At 39.7% G+C, this 25,638-nt stretch overlaps 1 protein-coding gene across 1 annotated transcript in view; it reads right to left on the bottom strand.

Annotated features, from left to right (window-relative positions):
• The window catches only part of LOC140556285 (lethal(3)malignant brain tumor-like protein 4), a 102,867-nt gene that overhangs the window by 22,803 nt on the left and 54,426 nt on the right, over positions 1 to 25,638 (bottom strand). The window contains 2 exon segments of the mRNA XM_072680020.1: positions 15,555 to 15,628; positions 21,159 to 21,308. Coding sequence (XP_072536121.1) covers positions 15,555 to 15,628; positions 21,159 to 21,308 — 224 coding nt within the window.

The following is a 25,638-nucleotide window of genomic DNA, read 5'->3' as shown; positions in this document are numbered from 1 at the left end:
ATTGGTAAATCAATGAATCAGTTGGGCTTCAGACACAACATATTTCCTCTGCTATAAGTTATGCTAGTTCAGTTGCAATCCAGTGACAAATTGACAAAAGTGAAAGGCTGACATTGGTAACGTCAGCTTTAGTACAGTAGGTCATTCAATGCTCGATGGTGGTTTTGAACAGTGGTGGCCTTGGTAAAGGGGTCATATCATTGCATCTGCCTACTGATTGAGTGCCTATAAATAAAGCTTGAATGCTTTAGACTACAGGTTGAACCAAGTCTCTGCTATTCGAGGCAACACTGATCAATAAAACAAAAAAGGATCATGGCTTAAAATGGTCTCCAAGCTAATGGAGCCATAATGACGATCGAGGTGAGGTGCCTGTGATGGAAACCACTTCATTGACCTGCTCTGGAGAAAAACAATTTATTCATACTGAACAAATCAGAGGCTGTAAACTCACTGGACTGCACTGGATGAATAATGGAGAAGCTGCATTCCACCTGGGATTCTGTGCCTTTGCTGAAAACAGACAAACTTGAGCGCATTATTTTAGACTGATGAGTTGGAGCTGCCAAACGGCAATGACATCTAGGGAAATGAAGAGGACGATGTCGTGCAGAATTAAACATCAACCTCCCTGTCCCTGCGCAGGTGCATCCGAGGCAGAAGAAAGAGTGATATATTTGCTCATTCACGCTGCGCCTCTCCCTTTCTTCCATGTCTTCTAGTTTCTTTTTCTCGCCGTCACTCTGCCTCTGCACTCCCCTCCCCCTCCCTCAGGATCCTGTCAGAAGTCCAGCCAGGCTAGCAGCGTGCTCTTCTGCTGGAGCTGGCAGAGAATCCTGGAGCCCGCCCAATAGCTCAGATGAGAGGAGTTGTGTCGAAGCTTGGACCCTCATTCCCAAGGGCATCCAAAAAACTGGCCCCCAAACCTTGAGGATGGCGCTTCACACCCTAATGCAGATTCTAAAGGTGCCGAAAGCTAGTCTTCAGGGTTAAAAAGGGAATTAAAGGTCACACACTTCACTTAGGCCGGGTTCCCAAAGCTACATAACACCTACATAAAGCCTTTCAAGACTTTCAAGAGATTTACAAATCTCGAAAGTAGTTAGAGAGCCATGGCCTAAAGATTAGAGAAGTAAGCTTGGAACCAGAAGGTCAGTGGTTCGATTCTCTGCAAGAGAGTGAAGGAACTGTTGCCTCCATCATCAATACTACCCCCCCACACTACTACTATTACTATGACCATCACCACCAATTCTACCACTCATACTACTTTTATTAATACTACTATTTCTACTAACGTTACCTTCACTACCACCACCACTACTAGTACTACTATTACAACCATCCCCACTCTACTATGTATTTTTCATACCACTACAAAACGCTGGTGTAACAGCTTGCAAAAAGTTATTCCAAAAGACAGCGTCTTAAAAAGACACAATGCAGCATTTTTTGTACCGTGTGTGTGTGTGTGCATGCATATATTACACACACAATGTTTAACACTGTTACACTATAACAGACTTTACAAATGATAAACACTGTAAAGAGATCAATGTATAATTTATCTGGCTCCTAAATTGTATTATGGGGTCCCAGATACAATGCGGTTGTCTCTCCAATTAAACTTGCTCAAAAGGTGTGGAGTAAGAACCAAAGGAATGACACCACAACAGCTTCTGAGTATTGGGAAGCTGTTACTGAAGCTGTTAAACGGTGATAGATGCATATCACGAGAAATTACATCCATCTGTCTACATGTATCTGATCTCAATTACTTTATATAAACGCTGAAACACTAACCGATCCACTAACCACTCAGATTTCTAATTGGAAGCATTCGTGGTGGAAGGCCTTTCGAGTGGAGTGGTTAATGGTGAGGATCAGCTAAGTTTGATGCCACAGTAGAATCATTATAAACACACTGTCATGATTTTCTGCTCATTACACCAAATCCATGTGTGCAGACACATCCCACACTGACTGTCTAGATACAATTCCAGGCAAGTCCAAACGAGAATAATTTCACTTCCATTTCGTTAATTCATTATAACAATTCTGTGTGCCTTTTTTGTGAGATGTGAGTGGGACATTAATTTAACCAGAGAACAAGATGAAATGTTGAATACATTTCTTCATGGTTATTAGTTGCAAAATGATAAGCCAGTCTAGTGCGCAAATATCTACTTTAAAAACGAAAGTGTATTATTATTAATAATATATAACTACAGAGTGAACAGGAGCAAGTAAGAGACAGATAGACAGATAGCAGAGACAGATAGCTAGATAGATACAGTGGCATTCAAGCTGAGATCAGACATTTCTTTAACAATTTAGGCAAAATGAACAAAAGGAGACCGTCCCAAAGCACAAGTTTGTTGGAAATGATATTTCATCTAATCTCACTTTAATGATTTACAGTAACATAAATCTAAACAATGGGTACCAAAAATGTTTGACTGTAGATATATAAACAGTAAAGCATCCAGTTTAGAGTACAAAAAAGAAGGAAAATCTGTTCAATCTCAATTTATTTTTTTTTTTTTTTTTAAGTCATAAACACTAGACCCTTGGAGTACAACATTCATAACTAATTAACCTCTGCTGCATGTTTTTCTAAGAAAAGCATCCTTTGTATGATTTTCAAAATTAAGGCCGCTACCACCTAATAACACACTTAACATACATAATACAACTTAACTTTTAAACATAACAGCATTTACAATGTTCCACGCAGGGCTTTCAAGAACTCGGCCACATTGAGGATTACATGTTTAAATGTTGTTCTCAAAACTGGTTTACCTGAGAACATACTGACAGACTGCAAAGCTAGATACCCTAGGGCAAAACAATGACCTTACGCAAAGCTATAAACTATCCAAAGCTATAAACAATCTAAAAATAGACCTAAAAATAGTCATTGTGTCACAGTCATTGACTGTGGTTTCCACAGAAGATTGTAAACAAAAGGGTAAGGCGTTATAATTGTTCAGTTTCTGCAATGAAAACTGTACTGTACTTGTGCCCAATCATTTCTACAACAAAACACTGAAATGCTTAATCATTCGCATTCAATTATCAGTGGTAACCATCCTATATGTGCTTGGTGAGCAAGGTGAAGTAGTACAAGCTCAAGTTACTGAAGACGAATTAAACATGACGCAGCACACAGAAGACAAAAATCAATGCGAAATGTCAAGGAGGGTTCGACCTGCCCCTTGATGCAAGGAGTGAAGACGAGTCAACAACTACTGCAAATACGTTTGCTGAACTACGATGCAGAGAAAACCCGGAGAGAACTTCTCATTTGATGCAGTAACGCTTAGACAAATCAAGCCAGCATGAGCACAAAAGGAATACCATGGAGAAAGGATTGATATAGACCTACATACTCCTCATTCAGTCTGCCTGGGGCATTAACAAATTACACCCACTGATGAGTATCTCTACAATTACTTATCAAAGACATCTAGAGAATTCACTCAGCTCTAGGGTCTCACACAACCCACACCTCTCATCTGCCTACATTTTCTAAAGCAAATTGATAGGGAACGGTAAGCTTAAAGCAGCATTATGCAAGAATTGGTATTTCCCCTACAGTCAAAAAGTGTCATTTGCGGTCATGCATTTCTGGACAAGCAGCGATACAGAACTGTCACTGAGAGTGAAAGCATCACTCAGGCTGTAGTAGCATCATCTGCAGTAGTGTAATATTCCATGGTTTTACACAAAATACTTTAGTTCTTGCAAGCCTGTTGTTCTGTCCACTTCACCAAAGCTACATAGCACAGTTAGCAGCGTGCCAAGCCCAGAATACCAATGATCGAGAAGCTGTTCTCCTTCACAAGTCAGTGGACTGAGCATCAACATGATTTTGAAGCTGTTATTTTAAGGTACAAATGCTATGTATAGTGCTTTAATGGAAGAGACAGGCGTAATTTATAATAAGGACTTATAGATATGTCTGATGTACATGAATCCATGTCCACTTTTCACTTTCAGCTAATGCCGCTTTAGTTGAGTGAACAGTATAAGCAGCACTGACCGATGTCAAAAAGTACATGGCTAAATTATTCATCATCAGGGTGCAATGCATTCCACTAATGCATTCAGTTCCGATTTTTACTACTTTAAAAGTTGCCATTCTTGTGGGTAAGTAATCCCTTTCTACATCCCAGTATTAGTGTGAACTAACAACTAAATCACTGTGAATGAACCACATATGCTAAATTCCAAATGGCTCCTTACTGTACGATTGGATTTAAGAAACTACAGCTACCTCCAAACAGTGCACCACACAGCAACCAGCCATTACATTAAAAATGCTGACAGGTGAGAGGAAGAACACGGATTGTCTTGTTTCACCTGTAAAGAGATGTGACTTTGACAAGGATCAAATTGTGATGGCTAGATAACTGGGTCAGAGCATCTCCAAAACATCAGGTAGGTCTGGGTGCTCAAGGTTCACTGCTGTGAGCTGTGGAGGATCCACCTCTTAAAAGGTCTGCTGCTAAGGTCTTTCAGACGTCTTGAGGTGTCCATGTGTCGAAAGGCCAGTTGTTTTGGCGGCATGAGGGGGATCTACACAATAGAACAATATAATGCAATATAACAGGTAGGTAGTTTTTAATGTTATGAATGATGCAGACAAACTGAATTCCATATGGCTCTTTGTTATACACCTAATGCATTGTTGGTGTCTATGCATGGAGTATGTAGGTGCAAAAGTTGTTGCAAAGATAACTTGCTAAGCTTCCATGCACTGCTATTGCAGTGTTTATGGAGCATCTGCCACATTACAGCAAAAAAAAGAAAAATGGATTTGCCTAGCAATAGGAACATAGCCTACGTCTCTCCACCTTCTGTACTTGATCCGATGGTAGAGCGTTCATTCACAACGCAGCAAGTATTCAGGGTTCAGGCTGTGCCTTGCATGATCTGAAAGAAACTTTGAATCTCTGGACTAATGTAATGTGCTCCTTGTACAGAACTGAGAGGCGGGGCACTAGGCCAGGAGACAGTTCCAATAACTTCAGCCTTTCATCTGTTGTAATGGAGAAGACGCTTAACTCCACATTCTCCAGAAGTGAGAGGACAACTCTCCCACTGGTTCAGTGGAACTTTGAATTAAAGCTTTGGACCCTCTTATTCATAGACAAAGCATCCATCCATCATTTTAACCAACAAACAAAGCTGTTGGCTAGATCCCCTCGCAACCCTGATAAGAAGCACTGAAAGTAGAGAGCAGGGAGTAAGCTCTGAAAGGTACTGATTCTTAATCTGTCATCACATGCCTTGCAGTGCACTTTGCTCCTGTCACAAATGATCCATTGGCAAAGTCCTGACTTGACGGAGCGTCCATCGATCAATGCTGAAAGTGGTGAGAAAGGCACGGTGCGGACGCGCTGGGGAAGAGAAGGAAAACGCTTTGGACGATCATTTCTGATGTTAGCACGGATGACACAGAGGTAATCGGATCAGTGGGGGATTCAACCAGACAGACAAACAGAGCAACAGCAGATCAACGAAAAAGGGACAGAGTAAAAGACATACTGCGGCAATAAATCCTGCAGTGTAAGAAAAGTGCAAAGTGCGTGTCAAGAATTCCAGAGAAATACTTCAGTAGATCAGGAGACCGGACCTATATAAAGAAATCAGGAATGTAAATGATAATAGAATCATATCAGTATTAGCATATCATTGCTTCATTGCATTTTTAATTATTATTTACTGATTTTATGAAATGCATCAACAGCTGACTAATGACTGAATCAGACTGATCATTTTATTTAAAAGGTATTTATTGTATTCTAAAAGAGCAAAATGTTTAGAGGACATTGGCACACTTAACAAATAAACTGTCTAGGTGCATATTGGTTAAAAATATATATAAAATAAATTACACATTTTGTAAACTCACAAATATTCGTATCTGGGGAAATAAAAAAAGTATATTGGAAAAACCATGAGACCATGATATTTAGTTGTTCTGTAACGTATATTTTAAGTATAAGTCAAAAATATTTATATCATTTATATTATAAAAATGTTTGTAAATTTAGTCAAAAATCCAACATGTCATAATATTAATAATGCTCTGTGCATGGAAAATTGGAGTAGACACATCCTAGAAACTTACATTTTCCGTTTGTATCAAGCAAGTTGTAGCATGATGTGCATGATTCAATTTGCCTTGTGTGAAATTGCATGTCTTGTGATGGGACTATGGAGCATTCACATATTGCGTTGGCGATGCTGAAATAATACATAGTGTAGCTCTAATTTGTATATATTTATTTATTTGTATATTATAAAAGCACTAGCTATATAAAACACACACAAATTAAACAAACACACTATTTTAGTATTTTCTCTTAAAGCCCAGTAATATCGGTCGTTATTAACCGTTACCTTTTTTGGTTAATCAGTGTTTAAGTCAAGTTAAATCAGGTGTGATCAGGTGTTCTGGCAGATTTGAACAAATGCGATGGCTGGGGAGAATGGAGGCAAAGCCAGAAACCATACCTTTGTTCTAACAAGTTCACAACGTCCACAACATCTCAACCACCAGTCCTGTTTTTGGTGTTGTTCCCATTAAGGTCAAGGAACACGGTTTGCTTAGATGGCCAAGATATACACAGTAATGTAAAACAAATACCTTTTCCAAAACAACATTTCTACAACTTAGCATGAGAAATAAAACTTTACTTTCAAAAGCCAATGTAAAAATACTAGAGCATTTCTTTTGGCCATTTCATCATGCAAGTTTGAAAATTGGCAACTGGCATTTTAAATAAAATAATATCAAAAAGTGAAAACTGCAAAAATGGCGATACAAGGCTTTTGCAGAATAGTGACAAGTTTTTTCTCCTATATGTTAAAATTAGGAGATAAACAGAACCTGTGCTTTAAAACGTGCAAAAAATGTTTACAGCCAGGTTGGTTTTCTGTAGAGAATTTAGTCACCTTTTCTTACTTTTAACAAATTTTCCAGGGGTGCCCAAACTTGTATGACTGTTTGATGAAAATTAGATAATCACAGAATTAACATATTGGTGCATTCCAAAAAGAAACCAAGGACATGACCATTTCTCCACTTTGCTGCATCCAGTAAAAATATTTTTAAAGCCAAGTTATGTTTTCAGGACATCAAATATAGTGGTCACATAATATAATATAATATGAACTCGCACTGGAAAACGTGCAACAAAACCCGCCACTGGTTACACCTCCAGGTCCCAACCCACAGTTTGGTTTAAAATAAAGAGAAAAAGTTGCTGACAAAAACCCAAATAGGTGGCAATTGTGAGGAGAGCAGGGCCATCGCTTTGGCTTGGCCGAGTGGTGCTGGGTCTCATGGAGTCGTGCCGACCCCTGGGTGGAAAAGCTCAACACTCATACAGCCTAACCCTCATACAGCTCCAGCTGGCATAGAAGTCCTTCTCTGCTGCTATAGCAACAGACAGATTGTGCAGTGAAGCAGTGTGCATCATGCCCTGGCCCCTAGAGGCCAAGTGGACGTTACTTTGGCCGTAATTCCAAAACGACTTAATAAAATCTAGTGAATAAATGGGCGATGCTGGAATTGTGTGAATCTCACATACACCCACTTCCACTCACCCCATGGATGGAGGGGGTATGGGCGAGAGCACAACAAGCAGGAACTTAAATGCTTCTTAAGTGAGTCTATTGGTGAGTGTAGTGAGGAAATCTACTGACTCAAGCAGAAAAAGAAACAAAAACACCCCCCCCCTCCTCCCCAGATACCAGGGCTTTCCACTTTTCTGCAATACAGGCCATAAATACTTGCAGCTGTATGGTTTCAGGGGAGGAAAAAAAAAAGAAAAAAAAAAAAAAGATACCAACTCGTCACTGGAGGTGGTACCTTGACCTGCTTGTACCTTCAAAGGTCCATCTTTGGCACAGACTCTATACACAGGGAGTCTTGCCCCAAATACAAATGTTCACCTTTCTGCTGAGAAAGTGAATGTCATTCACTTGCCCAAGGGAATGCTTAAGAAGATACACTTTTACATTTTACAATGTACATTTACATTTCCTTTAACCTGATGAACAAAATGTACCTGTACAGTATTGTTTTTTCCCCCCAGAGATTGCATGCATGGCTTTGGCAACACAAAATAACTCTGCAACAGTGCTTAGCTGTGAAATCAACGACGGCAGAACGAAGTGTTTGACAACTTGCGCTGACTAAGAAACACACACACACACACAAAGTCAAACTTTCTCCACAGAGAAGCAATTCTTATTTCTCTTTGCACTCCAAAGGGGGTCTTAAATAACAGCATACTTTATTAGCTAGCTCTATGGTTAGCCTTCATAGAAGTTATATAAGTCATCCACGCTGACCACAGCAGGAGGGTGAGGCACATTAGACTACTCTAGACTGCTGTTCTTGTTGTTGTATCCTAAAAAAAAAAAAAAAAAAAAAGTAAATATAATACAAGGTGCTACAATTGGTTCTTTTAGTCAGGCCACAGGGAAAAAAACAACTTTTGGTGCCTTAAAGAACCAAGTTGTAGAAGATATGTGGGTGTAAAGGTTTCTTTAAACCTTCAAACGGTTCTCCACATCCACACATCTAGTATTCAAACATGGTTCCTTTACAATGCCAGAAGTGGTACCTAATAACTCAGCAGCACCTTTGTAGCACCTATATTTCAAAGAGTGTAAACCAACCAACGGCAGCAGGAATCTGCAAGTAAAATTCATGCATGTGCAAAATGGCACAATGACCCACCCCAGCTGCCACAGCTTTCTCTGAAACTGTCTGACGCTTGAAGTCTCTAGTGAGAAATGTGGCGGGGAAGACAGGAAAAGAATGAGAGAGAATGTAAAAGAATGAGAATGCGAGAATGCGAGAATGAGAGAGAGAGAGAGAGAGAGAGAGAGAGAGAGAGAGAGGGGGGGGGGTTGAGGGAAGGAGCGAGTGGAGTAAGCAAAGAAAGACGACAGCGACACAGGAGAGAAGAGCTCAGGTGTAATGAATGGAGAGAGTGGCAGAGAATAGGTCGTGAGCTCCGGTGCACTAGGCTGAAACAGTGGCACAGAGTGATGTCACTGCATGTCATAGTGTGGGGGAGGCATTAACAGTAGCTAACATGGGCTGAAGACATCGGACACACCATTATTCCCTCGTTATGATACAAGTTTGGCTCTGTGACATAAAAGTGTGCCACCTGAAGATGTGAAATAACCTTCGGATACACACTGAAGGCAGCCTGCATTTGCCGCATTTCAAAACCTCTTTAAATTGGCCACAAATTAGGAGGTAATTTGGGATATTATTGGGTTGGGTGCCATCCTGACAAGCTGGAGCTGCTACGTTCAGACTGTCAGGCTGCTCTGTAATAAGGAAGCAACCAGCAGTGGGTGGGAAATTTGCTGATATACAGGACTGTCATTTTTGCCTCACCCAGTGTATCTGCAATTACTTCCACTTGGTTACTTGGAAAACTCTAAAATTATTAGTGCAAAAAAGCCTGGGATAGCACCTACGCCTTCCAAAAACCAAAAAAGGGGGACTGGTCAACTCAATACATTAGAGTAGACTCACTGCTTTAACACCCCCCTGCAACTCTGAAAGGGCTTGTTAATGGGCTGATTAGTTGAATCAGGTGTGTTGGGAGCAGGAGAAGCACTAAAATGTCCAGGGCAGAGGCCTCCAGGGTTGAGAAATGCTGTTCTACAGTACAGTCCTGGCTGCACAGTGCCACCACTGACTGACATTGTCTCCAGGCATAGTTCTGCTGACAAGAAGGCATTAGTTAGCGCTGCAGCAGTAACATTACTACCAGAACGGCAGCTGTTAGATGAGGGCTGGTTAATCTAATGACTAGCACAATGCTGCTGTGCTTCTGGCTGCTCTAGCAGTGCAGAGTGCTGGGCTGAGTTGAGCTGACTGGCAGCACAACGCCCGCTCCCATCAGCCTGCCTGTCAAGGTCAATCCAGCCATCTGCCTACAGGGAGAAAGAGAGAAAGAAAGGAAGGAAGGAAGAGAGAGAGAGAGAGAGAGAGAGAGAGAGAGAGAGAGAGATTCTAGAACTAAATCAGCAAATCATATTCCCCCACTATTCAAGTCAAAATCACCCTTTCTTTTCTTATTTCTTTGTATCACCTTATCTTTTAGGTCCACAGTGATATCACCTGAACCAAAAGGGAGGAGGGGAAGCAAAACACACAGACTGGAATGAATAGTGTTAGATGGGAGAGAACTATCAATCTGATTCAACACTGGAAGACAAAATTGTAAAAAAACAAACAAACAAAACAAAAAAAACCCACCAACAACAACAACAAAACACATTATTGACACACTCCACCATAATTGCTTGCAGTAACTACTATGAATTGCTCACGGAAACTACTATGGCTGCAGTCATCAACAACAATGGGGGTTGTTAAAAGGATTTTTAACACATTTCAGCAAATCAAAGATATTTACTGGGTGGTATTTTTTGTTCGATTTTTTTAGTTGAGCAGAGCTCGGATCATGTTTTAGAACAGGGAAGGAAAACACGGTTTGTCGCAATTCCAGAGCTCGTCTTAGCACTGCGTTAACCCAGACAATGGGGCACATGTGCGACAGTGCTTGAAGCATGTGTTTGTGTAAGCTCCAGTGACTGCGTATTTCCCATGAACACGTCAGCTAACTTGATGGGCTTGTGTACCATCTAATTTATTAGCTTACTAGTTTGAAGGGAGTGGCATGATGTAGCTTTTAGGGATGCATAATGAAAAGTGATATATGTTTTGCATTACTTTATCAATTCTAAAAAAACTGTAAAAAGAAAAGTAAATTAGAATAATACTCATGCATGCAGAAACCCTGACCGCTAGATAGAAATTTTGTCTTCAGATCCAATTATATTTCTAAACTTTAAATTAAAAATAAAGAAACAGATATTAAAAAACAATCAATCACAATACAACAGCTTGCTTATAGCATTGCAATAAATTCAATCATAACCCCTGTATTGTGATACACATCCAAAAACACACCCTAATATATACTAGGGATGTACAGGATGTGTATTCGTACTAAACTTTCAGAGTTCGGTGCATGCAGTCAACATGGCCAATACACAGTACACACTATTAGGGAATTTTGGATTTTGGCAATACAGAGTAATTTTACAAGCACATGTACCACCTTAAGCTTTAAGTCGTTGGAATTGCATGGTATTGTGAGAACTGCAGTAAGTTAGGGCTATTGCTATGGTAACTGTAGCCATAAAGCTCTAGTGACACCCTTGGGTCAGAGACAAACACCATGTCTACAGGTGGGCCTTGGCTTGAAAAAAAAAAAAAGTTGAAGCCCTTATCTAAATGATCATTTTTCAACATCATGTTGTTTTGAAGAGCAGTTTGGCGAGCGTTACTGAGGTTACTGCTAAAAGATTTAGCAAGCAACAGCCACCATGACTCACTTGGGCTCAAAATATCTCCACACACTCAGCAAGAAGCTGTGCAACTACAGTCCTCCAACTGCACAGCTCCAGGCAAAAAGCACAGAAGCTCAGTGATCCTTCCTGGAGTAACCGTAGACCTTGTGACAGAGCGGGACTGCATATGAAAGCGTCCAATCTATCTATCCTCCCAAAAGTAGCTGAGTCACTCCAAGGGCTTCAAGCACTTGTCAACTGAATTTCATGCAAACACTTTAAAAGTTCTCCAGAAAAACAAACAAAAAAAACAACCCAGTATAAATTTCTTCGTGAAAGTGTATATCAACCTGACAGAGCAAATAACCACTGCATTTGAAAACACGAAAAAATGCTAATAATGCTGAATGTGCTTCTGAATTTAAAAACAAAGAAAGTGAAAAGTGCAGAAAGTACCAACTTAATTACAGCAATTACCAAAATATACCATGTTTGGTGAATTCCTTCAGAAGCTTACCAAAAACATTTTAAAAAGGGTTCTTCAAGGGTTCTTTAGTTAAAGCAATGGTGTATGGGCTTAATTGGTTCTTTGCCTGGTTGAAAGAGTCCTGTCAGAGCCCTGACCTGACCTTAACCCAAATGAGATGACCTGAAGAGGGATGTGCAAGCAAGGCATCCCAGAAATCTTGACGAACAGGTGATCGCTGCTACAGGGGGATCTACAGGGTTCACTTACTTTTTCTAGCCTGCACTGTGGTTGCTTACTCAGTGTGCTCCACAAAAGGCATTAACAGTACTGTTGGTGTGATAGTTTTTTTTCCAGATTGTGTTTCTCCAGGCAATTCCAAAGGGTAACTTTTATTTTAACTGCAGATGCATTTCTGCTTAGAGTGTAGTACTATAGTCTTGGTGCCAAAACAAGTGTGCTGGCTCTGATGAACATCACTATGCAAGCCAAGCTTTTCCCAGGTAATCATCATCCTCTTAAATTACAAACTACTTAGAGTGGCTTTCAACAACATTTCTCCTTCCATACTGCATTTTATCACCATATAGCTTCAGATTAGTCTTTGTTGTTGCAATCCTGTTCTTTAGGACTTATTATTAAAGATGGGGGACAACGTCTGATGCCAAAAAAAGTGCCTGATACCAAAGGTCAGAAAAAGAGCAAAGCTATTTTGCTCCACTATGAACTCTCATAGAGCCCTTCAATGATGCTTAGCATTAAAAGACAAACATTAAAAATGAACATTTTCCACTGGCTGGCCTGAGGGAGATGAGAGAATGTGAGCATGGTGCAGTGTGTGTGTGTGTGTGTGTGTGTGTGTGTGTGTGTGTGTGTGCGTGCGTATGTGGTGGGGAGTCAAGCTGACTGAACCATGGTGGTAATACGTTCTGTCGTCACGTCCAAGGCTCTTTCACCTTCTCTTATCGTCCCAAAAGCCCCTCCTCCTCTTCCTTCTCCACTAACTCGCTTGCACACATACGTGTGCATGCACACGCACACACAGACACGCACGCACACACAGACACGCACACACAGCTGGGCTAAAATTAGTGGTTCACTCTGCTACACCACTAGAGAAGAGAAAGCTCAGAGCAGGGGGATATACAAGAGACCCACGCAGTCTGAGGAGAGGAGACACTGTGAGAATATGCTATTTCTGTGGCAGTATGGAGACCCACACACACACACACACAAACGCACATATGCTTGCACACAACACACACCCACACCCACCCCCAACAGCGATCCTATTCTCTTGCTTTCTGACGGCAATGAAACATTCAAAACCTGAGGGGGCTTGCGTCTCCATGGAAACAATCAGGGAATTATAGCAATCAATGAAGTTGGCCCGAAAACCGGTCACTATCATAACTGCTGCATATCGTAGCGAATGTGCAGTAATTTAACAGCCTGTGTGATGTAGACACTCTGATGAATTCTCAACCCCTCATTACATTCAAGAGTCTTCAATTACAAAGAGAAAAAAAGCACAAAACAGCCAAAAGGCAGGAGATTCAGTAGCACAGGGTAGTCATCCGTTAACACCAAACTACAGCGGCACCTGTGACCAACCAGCAGAGAATACAACCGTTCCAGTGACGAACACAGAGCTGTGTGTAGGGTAATGGTTCTGTTCTAAATGTCCAACAGCCAATTTTACGAAGCCAGCAGGACATATACTGTTCACTCAATCAAGCTCTGTGCCTCCTCACCCCATATAACAGAGTTTCTGTTTCATCAACAGTACTGTCCGGGGATTTTAGACACCCAAACATATTTAAAACCATTTATCTGTGCAATAAGAGTGGTTTTGCTTGTAAATGCTTCAGATCACATTAGAACAGATGCAAGTAAACAAATACAGTAAAAGGTAACAAGAACTTCTATTTTTAAAGAAAGTAGTTAAAAAATATATAGATATTTTGAAGTATTATAATATTTTGCAATACTGCATCACTTCTCAAAAAAGAAAGCATCAATTTTTATTATTATTTTGTGTGCAAAGATTGGTGGCAGACAGTGATTCATTTTGTGTTGTTTAAACTCCCACAGCTAGAAATTAGTGTTGTACTCTGTCTTCAGATCCCACTGTTCTGACTGGATAAAAAGTAAACTTTTCTTTTACTCAGATTTTATGTAGATAATGATGTGTTTTCATATCATATTGTCAGGTTCTTGCCAATGCACAATATTTTGACATGTTTTGTGAGCTAGCCTGAAAAACAAAGCTTGGGCGCAGATTTCTCCTGGATGCCCACAGACAGAGTGTGGATTTATTCAATTTCATCTCCAGCCCACCTGATTTCACACCACTAAGCAATGATTTACCAAACCAGGTGTTGGATGATTAACACCAATAATACTAGACACTCACGAGGTGAGCTTTGGAGATGTTTTAATGAACACTCTGATCTAAAATGAAATGTTAAAAGAATGTTACTTGTATTTATTCTAATATTAGTGTTTGAGTAAATAAATACTTACTGACCAAATAAGAGGCGTTTATTTCTCAGATTTCTAATTTTTCTTAGTTCACTTTAAAATAAAAAAAAAAAACAACACAATAAGGACCTGATAAACTTGATCAACCTAAAATAGAAACTACGATACATATCCCATCTCAGAGCAGCACCACAAACACTAAATTAATAATTTGGGTTTGGAGGTCTGGAAGGTTCTCACGTTCACCCTGATGACCGCTAACCTGACGATACAAGCACAAAGTCAGAATGACCCTCAACTGGTCATTGCTGCCATAAAGCTGCTACTAAATACTGGAAATGCATAAAGATACACCTACAAAAGACTGGAGGCCCACTTTTGCACATGTTTACTTCAGGTAAAGCAAAGAAACATTCTTTCATAATAACTGTTGAGCTGGATAAGCTTCAAAGAGCACGCTTTACAGAAATTGCTAATGGAATTCAAAGGTTAAAGGTGATGCTATTAGGACTGATCGAGTGTATATACATACATACATGCATACAAGTTATTAAACTGAACAACACCTGGAAATTATTAAATTGGGTTTCCTTTTTGTCAATGTTTCTACCTAAAGATTGTATCACTGGATATTGAATGTGCCCTAGAATGGGGAAAGTTGGTTGAATAACAAGAGTTTGGTACATGGGAGTGACGTACAGTCAACCTCACACTTGTCACAGTCTATTTACTGAAAAGAAATAACCAAAACAGAGCTGTAAAACAGGACAATTCCAAACCCCCTAAACTGCTATGCAACTGTCTGGACTCATTATATTTACACCCCCATCAAGGCCACTAGCAAAAGCCTTTCAAAAGCTGCGATGTAGTAACAGCCACTTCGGAGGAATATGTTTTTTTTTAACAGCACCAAAATGGGTACATGTAAAAAAGAAAACAAGAGGTCTATTTGCTGACATTATGTGGAAGTTGTGTGACATAACTTCTCAATACGTTCAATAGGATTTGTGGCTGCATTGCATGTCCAACTTACAAACAGTAGCTAAAAAAAGACACACTTCAGGAAAACATCAACAACACTGACAGTCTCATGTATCATGAAGGGGCTATGGACAACACACACAGACAAAGTTATGAAACAGCAAAGTCCACAGGCAGTTATCATTAACACATGTCAGAAGGACAGCGGTTTTCCTACCTGCTATGACGCTATTTAGTTCAATCTCCTCCTCCTCATCTTTGATGCGCAGATATTTTGCCGACTGGGCAAGCCTGGACAGAAGAGAGGGATAAGAGATGAGGCAGAGGGATAAGTCATTATCTAGTGGAAAGGAAAGCTAATCACTTCTGCTGGCCAAAGCATGAATGTGCATTTCTGACTAAGCAGTTTCAGCAGGATGCAATGTTTGTGATGCTTTCAGAGTGATGTGCTAATCCTCACTTCATTATACGGATGTGTCAGCGATAGGCATCAAGTGAATCAAGCGTACACAACATAACTGTCAGCTTCACTCTGTCAAATATGCACACAACTCCTACCGCATTCAGCACATTTCAGTGCAAGTAAAACACTCTCACACTACTTCTATACTAATAAGAATTAATAGTACAAATCCAGTTCTATTCAGGCAGGTAAAACAGTATTTCTGAGTCAAGAAGGAAATCCTCAGATTATTAGGAGGTCTAAGCACATTTTGTCAATAGTCCCCATGCAGCAATTACTATCTGTAAGCTCCTGATTGATTGGTGTCTGGAGGAGCATTAAAACCTCACAGGTTCAGCTGTTCCATGTTCTTCATTTTAAAAGGTGTGGGGAGCAAACTGCACGTTTTATACAACTCGACTTTTGGCAGCCAAAACGAACCGTCAAATGAACCTAATGCAAGGATAGTGACGCCTTCAACAGAGTCCTCTTAAATGAAAGTACGAAGATTAATACTGGCTGTCCCTTGAAAACTAATGTCAGTAAGAGCAACAATTTTTAGTGACCCCTAAAGGTAAACACTACAATTTGTAGTCAATAACTACAGGTGTAAATACAAGTGTGTGTATATCTAAAATAAACATTTAATCTAAATTTCTCCATATGACTATTCATAACTGACTCAATTTTAAACTATTTGCACATCAATCAATAAGTTAGCAGAACAATATACAATTTTATGCTAAAACAAATGTATTATATACTATATAATAAAAAGTATTAAACAGAAGGTTACAATCAGCACACCTTCCCTATTCAAGTGGGAATTAATTTCTACGGATAAGAAACGTCAGTGTAAATGACAGATTCAAATTTACACATCACTGTAACTCCAAATAACTGCATGTGGCAGCATTGAAAAATTCTATGGATTTGGATGCTGCACTGTACAATGCTTGAGGTGTTTCACGTTTGCCAAAGACTTGGACTGCTTGATTTGTGCCGAACAAAAGATTTTTGTGAATTTGACCTTCAGCAATGATGCTGTTGTCCCAAACTCGTCAGCCCAAAAGAAAGTAATGACAGGTGGTCTTGTGTGATGGATTCTAGGAAGTTGTAGGAAGGCTGAGGAGAGTTAAGAGAACTAACAAATTAGTTGTTGAATAAATGTACGTTGAGTAGACTTAATTTCATTAAAAAATAAAAAATAATATATATATATATATATATATATATATATATTATTTTATCTGTCTCATATATATCTTTCAATGGTCATTTAGTGAAGGCAATGCTTCTATATGAACCTTTCAGAACCATTTAAAATGCTTAAACTGTTTTGATTGTTGGAGTTCTCTGCATTGGTGGAAAAAGTAGATGATTCCACATAACGTTTTTAAAAGGGTTCCATCTTTAGCACCCTTTCAAGGCAAAGAACCCTTTTTAGTACTATACAGAACATTTTAGCATAGAAAGTAGTGTGCCATAGAGGATTACAGCTCAGTAATAGCCTATTATTAATAAATTGTACATGGAGAACTGAAACTTTAGGGGTTACCAGTTCATCCATTTATATATATGTTCAGATCCTGTTTTTAAAAAAATAGCATGAACTACTTCTTAGTTTACTTCAGCAACTTTCATCCCACTAAACATCTTTCCTTTGTATAATATTCCTGCGATGCTTCAACTTTAAAAAGTGAATGTCCAGACAAATCCATCATCATCTGACCCTAGCGTTCTCCTTCCTTTCAGAGCATCTGATGCAACACCTGGATAGCTTGCTATGGATCATCATGTCTTCATAACCAGGGAGAATTCCAGGGAGAAAGAAGGGCACCTCTGTATTTTTCAACAGATTTTCACCTCCCTCATTACTGGTGCCAGGCCTACCATCCTGCTGCATCTCATTTTAGCATGTGAGCCGCCTTCATACTGCCACTACTGTTTTTTTGTTTGTTTGTTTAGTTTTTTGGCAGTCATTTCATTATCTGTCTGGCCTCTCTGGATCTTCCCCTTGTTTCGATGGTCAATTGCATTTTTGTCATAGAACTTAAGAAAAACATGAGTGAAACCAGGGAGCATTCTAGATGTACGTTTTCCCTTCAGAGCTGCTGATATGTCCTAAACTATCATGGGCACATTATTGCATAGAATTGGACCTCGGATCTGTGCTGGTGCTACAAAGGTTTCTTTGGGTGATGCCACAGAACCATCATTTTGGTTCCATAAAGATGTTTGCAATAAAGATGTGTGAATGTGAAGAAGCTTTAAAGTGGTAAAGAACCTGTCCATCAAGTGATGGCTCCATAAACAACTATGTTTGTGATATAGAGGTGTGTGAAGAACCTTCACATTTGATAAAAAGGTTCTTTACCAATTCAATTCAGAATTGGGATCTTCACATCCACATATCTCCATTACAAACATGAGGACCTATTCCCTAATTTTTAAGAAGAAATTCATGCAGCTTGTACAAAGATGCATGTTGGAATATGTTCAATTCAAGAGAACAAATGGGACCCATAATTATAATTATGCGACTTAAGAACATCATGAATCTGCTAACGTTTAGTTAGGACTTTTCTCAAGAACAAATTGAAGAAAATTCTTACGGTAAATGAGGTCCATGGAACTAAAAGTGGTTCTTATATGGCACTGCTCCTACAACCCTTTGAAGCACCATTATTTTGAAGAGCGTAGTTTAATGTAGTATTAGCACCTACCAGTTTATCAGCATCCTCTCCATACCCCACTGGTTCTGTCTCTTGATTAGTCTGAATCAGTCTCGCAAAGAAGCTAAATGTTACTTTCTCACAGGCTAAAACTGACCACTTTAAACCTTGACCTCAGCACTGACTGAATGCACTTTAGATTTAGCACACTACAGCTTAAACAAACCCGAGGCGGTGTTCACTTATTTTAAGACTTGGACTACGTGCTATAATGTCAGCCAGGAAACGGAGAGGAAGACGAATGCAGTCTTGTTTTCACAGAGAGGTCATTATTGACTGAGGCTCCCCATGGGAGTGAGCAACCTTGGGCCAAGTCAGACTCTCCCTCTGAGGAATTCCCTTGTTTATGGTTTAACGGAGTAGAAAAAAAAATCTCCAAAGCATTCTTTTGTAATTGAAAGTCAAGTAAACAAAACATGAATGATTAATTGCTGAAAAAAAGAAGAGGGAAAAAAAAAAAAAAAAAAAAAAAAAAAAAAAAATCGGTGAAGACACTTCTGGATGAGACTGCTGTGAAATTTAGGGAATAAGTGGACAACTCCTGCAGAAAAGTGCTGATTACAGACTCCTTTCATCACTTATTAAGCACTTTATCACAGAAGGGCGTAATGAGAGGGATAGGACCAGTGTAGGAATCAAAGTCAAATTATATAAGCACACTGATTAAAACGTCCATTACACCATTCCCCCAACAACGGAATGATAGTAGCTACATTTTTGTAATATTTTTCAAAATGGGTCTTTAAAAAAAAAACAAACTTCAATTATCTTCCAGGGTGCGCTTCATCCATTCCCCCCCTTTAAATCTCTCTGGGAAGCGCTAGTTTCTCTTCGCCTTTACGTAAGCCCATCCTTACATAATCCTTTTGGCATATCCTCCTTTCCGCTTTTACAAAAGGGGCTTAGCCATCTCCTCCAACACCTACACTGTATTAACGCAGCCCTCCAAACATACAAACCCATTCAATATTAATCGTGCAAGGCACATGAATATTAATCAGGCAAAGAACATGTGCTTGCTTCTGAAAGCGTGGCACTGCATTCTCTCTGGGGCCCGTGGGGAAATGAACACAAGTGTGGGACACAAGCCATTTGCATTTACATTAATAAACAGCAAGAGGGGTTGGGGATCTTCATCCCACGCTGCAGAGCGGTACTACATATCCTCACTGTCATAACGGTACAGAGGAGAAGGACTGCGACACTGTAATCCACATGGACTGTCCGGATCTGTAGTCTTGCAATAAAAAGCAATGAAGGGAGCGGACAGGGGCCCCCAAGGGGTCACTTCAGGCCTTGCGTTAAAGCAGCAGCTGTCCAAAATGCCAGATGTGTGACGTATTTTAAATGTACAGCAAGGTTCCGTGTCTCAGGTAGAATTGTCTGAGGTAGAGCAGGTGGCAGGCTTGCAGTGCTCCATCAGAGAGACAGCACACACAATGATGTAATGTGTATGGAAGCTCTCTCCCAGAAAGTGAGGGAGGAAGGTAGAAGGTTACTGGTCGGGTTTCCATTCAAACATTACTCAAATGTTATGCGTAAGTAGGGAATTTCAAATGAAAAAGAAAAGAAAGAAAAAAAGAATGTGATGGGCAAATCAGAGAGATTTAACTCAACCTTTGCCAATGGCTGTAAAGATGACTCTGCTAAAAGCATTTTTTTTTCATGGCTGTGTTTTTTGCAACATGAGCAGCGTCACACCTAAATGAGAACTGAAAGCTCTGTGCCACCCATACATTAAATGCAGCTGGAATCTGGGAGAGCAGTGCAGAATCATCTTTAATCGAGCTTTGGATTCAGCACTTCAGAAAGTGTCATGATCAGACCATCAATAGGGCCAGCCGTTTCTCCAGTCGTTGGCCACCTGTGCCAGCTGATAAGACAACCATGTGACTTGTGCTCTTCCATCACTCCTTCACATTGTGGTTTTAGATTTTTTTCCATTCAGGTTTTTTTTATGTCTTTGCCTAAAGAACCCACTGTTGACTGCTTTGAATCAGAATATATAAATAATACATTTTCAAAACATTAAATTTAATTGTAAGCTTACTTAACTGTCACTTTGGTGTAACAAACCAAACCAGATTGTTTATAGATATTCTTTGAAGAGAGTAACAGTAGGAATAATGTGTTAATTAATAACACTAAGCATCATTGTATATATTGAGTATATTGAGTTTTATACAAGTACCCCCGATACAGTGACATTTGGTAGCTAGATGTATTAAATCAAAGCTAATTTATTAATATCGCTTGTCACTACCTACAAGTTATAACATCTGTAAAATTCCCACCTTCATGCATCACCAGTATCAACTGTGTGATATATTGTGGTAAACTGCGATATGAAGGAATAGGTCATCAAAGACCACGAAACAGGCAAAACTGACATCTTACAGATGTGTTAAAAGTGCATCTATTCGTTTATAAAGATTTAAAATAGTGTTTAGTGTTCGGAAGTTTATTCTTTTTTGTTCAGTTGAGAGAAAACACTTCTTGCATTGCACAGAATTTCATCATGCAGTCTTATTACAAGACCTAGTAAAACTATCTAACTTCAGAGAGAGATTCCCTGAAGCCTCCACTTGCGCATGAATGCTGGTATTCTGAAGTTCTAAAGGCGTAGCAGATGGACTCTGCTTACCTGGAGGGCAGTCGGCCTCTCTTCCCCAGTGGAGAGAGTGCTTTCTGTCCCTGAGATGAAGTTTCCTCCCTTTGCTCTCGTTTCACCACAGTGTGGCCAGGGGGCCGACCGCGTAAACGAGGTGCACCGTCGTAGCCCGACAGCTCTGCCCTGAGAAAAAACAAACAAAAACAACAACAGGAAAATTAACAATATGAACTGTGAGTGATGCTCATTAATACGACAATTAAAAACACAAACGCTCATTTCATTTTTTACTGTGACATTTAGATTTCTGAATCTCAAACTGATAAAACTCACAAAGTTCTTAACTTATTTAAAGATAACTGTACCACGGGCAGAACTTTCATAAATTCTCAGCGCTTTTGTTTTCTTTACAGTAAAACAAATTCTATTTTTCATCAAATCTCTTCATAGATGCTGTGATAAGCTAAATGTTTTAGGCTGCATTTTTCATGCTTTGGTCATCAATACGAATCATAAATTCATATTGAATCATAAATTGGAACAATTTGACTCATACCGGTAAAAATAGGTTAACTATAACCCCACAGGCCTGATTTTGTTTTCACAAATGTATGATTATGCTGTAAAGGAAAGATCACTCCTGTTTTGTAAATAGCTTTATTTTTTATATCTCTAAAAAGTATGATGTTTCTTTAATAGTAATTGACCATATATAATAAAAAAAAAACTTGGGCTATTGTCAATACTGGAACATCTGCTAATGCTGGTACATCTACCTACCTACCTACCTACCTACTTTTTGGGTTACAAATGCAAAGCAGTAAAACGAATAAAACACACATGCTTTGGAGGAGCAGCTAAACATCACCTAAACATTTGTCTGACTCCAGTGGTTCCCCCCACTCCCCAATCGGTTAATACAGATTTTCTTTAAATGTTTAAATCCTTTTTGTAGCTCTTATCTGTATCATAGCCATCTCATCTACATCATCTCACATCTATCCCATACAAACACACTCTGCACCCTGCACTTACTACTTGGAACTCCTATGTTCAGTCACACCGCACCCACAAAGACTTCTCCCCACCCACACTACACGTGTAACCACACCTATCCAGTGTCTTTTGTAAATGATATCAAAGCTGTACATTTTAACTGCTTTAATCCAGTGCAATTTCATAAATATAGAGTATGTGTAGTGTTTGTATAATGCATGTATATGTATGTGTAAATATTAAGTATTTCTATTTTGTAAATACCTGTACAGTATATCTGAATATTACTACAATGACAGACTATGCACCTCTTTTTTTTCTTTTTTTTTTACCGTGAGGCAAGTTCTTCCACTCACCTTTACACCCGTGTAATGTGATGTGACAATAAATATGATTTGATCTGATTTAAATGAACAGTTTCTTCTCACATCAGAGGTGCCTTTTCTGACAGGAGCTTCTCAAACACTGATAATGACTGATGAATCAGGCCTACTCTAAAAAATGGGTTTAGAACCACCACAATGTAAATACTAGGAGATCAATAGAAATATAAAAAGAGACATGAGAGTGGAATCGAATGAGGACAATTTGCATTTAGATTGGAGTGAAGGATTAACAGCTCTCCTAGCACTGGTCAGAGGGTTTCCCTAACAGCAAACGAGAGCCGATTGCCTTCGGATCTATAGCATTACCATAATATCTGTAATTCAAGAACTGATCCTAATCTGGTGTATGCTGCTCATGGACCACACAGCATGCGTGAGTCCGTGTTTGAATGGACAGTCTGCCACAGAAACACAGACCAGCGCATGCTGATGCATGATACATATACATTTCATAGCTCTTGTGGAGCTCAACATATTTATTGACGCTGGATAACAAGCAGACTGTTGCACAAACATGCCCACGACCACAGACGCCCACCCAGAGAGGGTGCACTTATGCATCACTTGGCAGGTACCACTTTTTGACAGGACTCCAACTCCTCTGAGCAAATTACCACTCCGTCTTCCAAAGGCCTTTGTACATAAAACGTATATATGAAATTACAAGTGCAGCATTCTGTTTATCGAACCCAGCCTCTCTACTCATCTTAACAGGACACGCAAACAGCTGAAGTGGGGGTGGGGGGCTGCTCTCTATATTAAAAGTCAGGCCAGTAATTGGTTTGCTTTATAATGCAAAAACAACCCACATCACAGCACACTCCACCATTACTACAGACAAGCCCTCTGAACCTCTGGCCAGCTGCCAAAGACTTAGCATGTGGGGGGTGGGCAATGCAATTTCACACAATTCCTCTGAAGACGCGTAAGCTGGCTCTGTGCTGCTGATTCAGCATTTAGGCCAACGCAGCACCCAGGCCTCTGCGCATTGGTGTGGACAAGCAAGAAATGCAATTTGGCCGCCTCCACAGCTTCCGCTGGGAGTAAACACGAGATCCAGCCCATCAGCTCTCTGCTAAGATGAAGCAACAATAAGGCTGTGCAGTGATCGAAACGTAAGTGTTAGTTCATGCCCTGCTCGCTTGTGAATTTGGGAGCGAAACGAGGTGGCTTTGGAAATGTGGCCTTTGCTCATTTACTCATGCTTCAAAAGTTTGTGAATGTAACCAGTTCTAGGAAACCTCACCAGTGTGCCATATAAGGTGATGATGAAACCACCCGCCGTGACCACACATGCATTGAGCAAACAAGAAAATGGAAGTTTCGTTCTCATGAATTTCATGTGATTTTCAGTACTTGCTCGTAGAGACTGTTTCCTATGCGCCCACAGCCCTTTCAGAAAATGATGCTGCAAATGAGTTCTCTGATGAAAGGAAACACTGAAATGACACTGTGTTAAAGGGCTGAGGACTTGTAGCTCAAAAAGGATTTTTAAGTGCTTTTTAAAAAGTCTCTTCCTCCAGGTGTATCTCCTATTAAATTCAAGAAGACACAATAAAACTAGAGTAAGCCCTAGGCAAACTGTGGTAATCGAAACACAATCACTAAGAGCAGCTAAAACCTTCCATCCCTTTTGTAGTAATGCAGTGCTTCTTTTGAGCATTTCAGACACATCACATCATAACTCATTTATATACAGCAGCATTTAAAAGTAAGGCTCTCGTGGTTAAAATACCTCATCAATGTGAACAGTTTAGAGAGTAAAAGACGATCCGATTTACATAATATATATATATATATATATATATATATATATATATATATATATATATATATATATATATATATATATATATATATACACACACACACACACACATACATATATACAATGCCCTCCATAATTATTGGCACCCCGGGTTAAGATGTGTTCTTTAGCTTCTAATAAATTGAGTTTTTTTCTAAATAAAATAGGACCACGATGGAAAAAAAAAAAAAAAGAGTAAAATCCAACCTTTAACTCAAGTGAATTTTAGGGAGGAAAAAAAAATCCCTGACTAAGAAATAATTATTCTTCATAAAATCACCTGTTCCACAATTATTGGCACCCCTAACATTTCTTAGGAAATAAATGTTATTAAAGTATTTCTGTCAATTCTACAGTAGTTTACAAAGTTGATCAGAGTATGTAGGAACATTTAATTAGTAATTCACAACTTCCTGTTTCCCTGGGGTATAAATATGACATGACACAGAGGCCATTTCTCTTCAACATGGGAAAGACAAAGGAACATACCATTCAAGTAAGGCAGATGTGTGTTGACCTCCACAAGTCAGGCAATGGCTACAAGAAAATAGCCACTCACCTCCACCTGTCCATATCTACTGTCAGAGGAATTATTAAGAAGTTTAAAACAACTGGAACAGTGGTAAACAAGCCTGGACGAGGACGCAAGTTTATTTTGCCACCACGCACAGTGAGGAGGATGATAAGAGAAATAAAAAGGTCTCCAAAGCTCACGGTTACAGAATTGCAAAAAATGGTAGCTTTTTGGGGTCACAAAGTCTCCAAAACAACCATCAGGCGCTATCTGCATGCCAACAAGCTGTTTGGGAGGCATGCACGGAAAAAGCCTTTTCTCACTCACAATCATAAACGCAAACGTTTGGAGTTTGCTAAGCAGTACTGGAACTTCAACTGGGACCGTGTGCTTTGGTCAGATGAAACTAAGATTTGAAACTAAGCTTTTTGGCAACAAATGCTCTAAGTGGGTCTGGCGTAACACAAGAGCTGAGTATGCAGAAAAGCACCTCATGCCCACTGTGAAATATGGGGCAGGATCAGTGATGCTGTGGGCCGGTTTCTCTTCCAAAGGCCCTGGGAACCTTGTTAGGGTGCATGGCATCATGAATGCTTTGAAATACCAGGACATTTTAAAACAAAATCTGGTGGCTTCTGCCCAAAAGCTGAAGATGGGTCGTCACTGGATCTTTTAGCAAGATAATGACCCAAAACATATGGCCATATCTACACAGAAATGGTTCACCACACACAGAATCAAGCTCCTCCCATGGCCATCTCAGTCCCCAGACCTCAACCCCATTGAAAACCTGTGGGGTGAGCTGAAGAG

The sequence above is a fragment of the Salminus brasiliensis genome, chromosome 5 (genome assembly GCF_030463535.1).
Source record: "Salminus brasiliensis chromosome 5, fSalBra1.hap2, whole genome shotgun sequence".
Classification (NCBI taxonomy): Eukaryota; Metazoa; Chordata; class Actinopteri; order Characiformes; family Bryconidae; genus Salminus; species Salminus brasiliensis.
The sequence above is the reverse complement of the archived record's forward strand: the minus strand, read 5'-3'. Positions and strand labels throughout refer to the sequence as shown.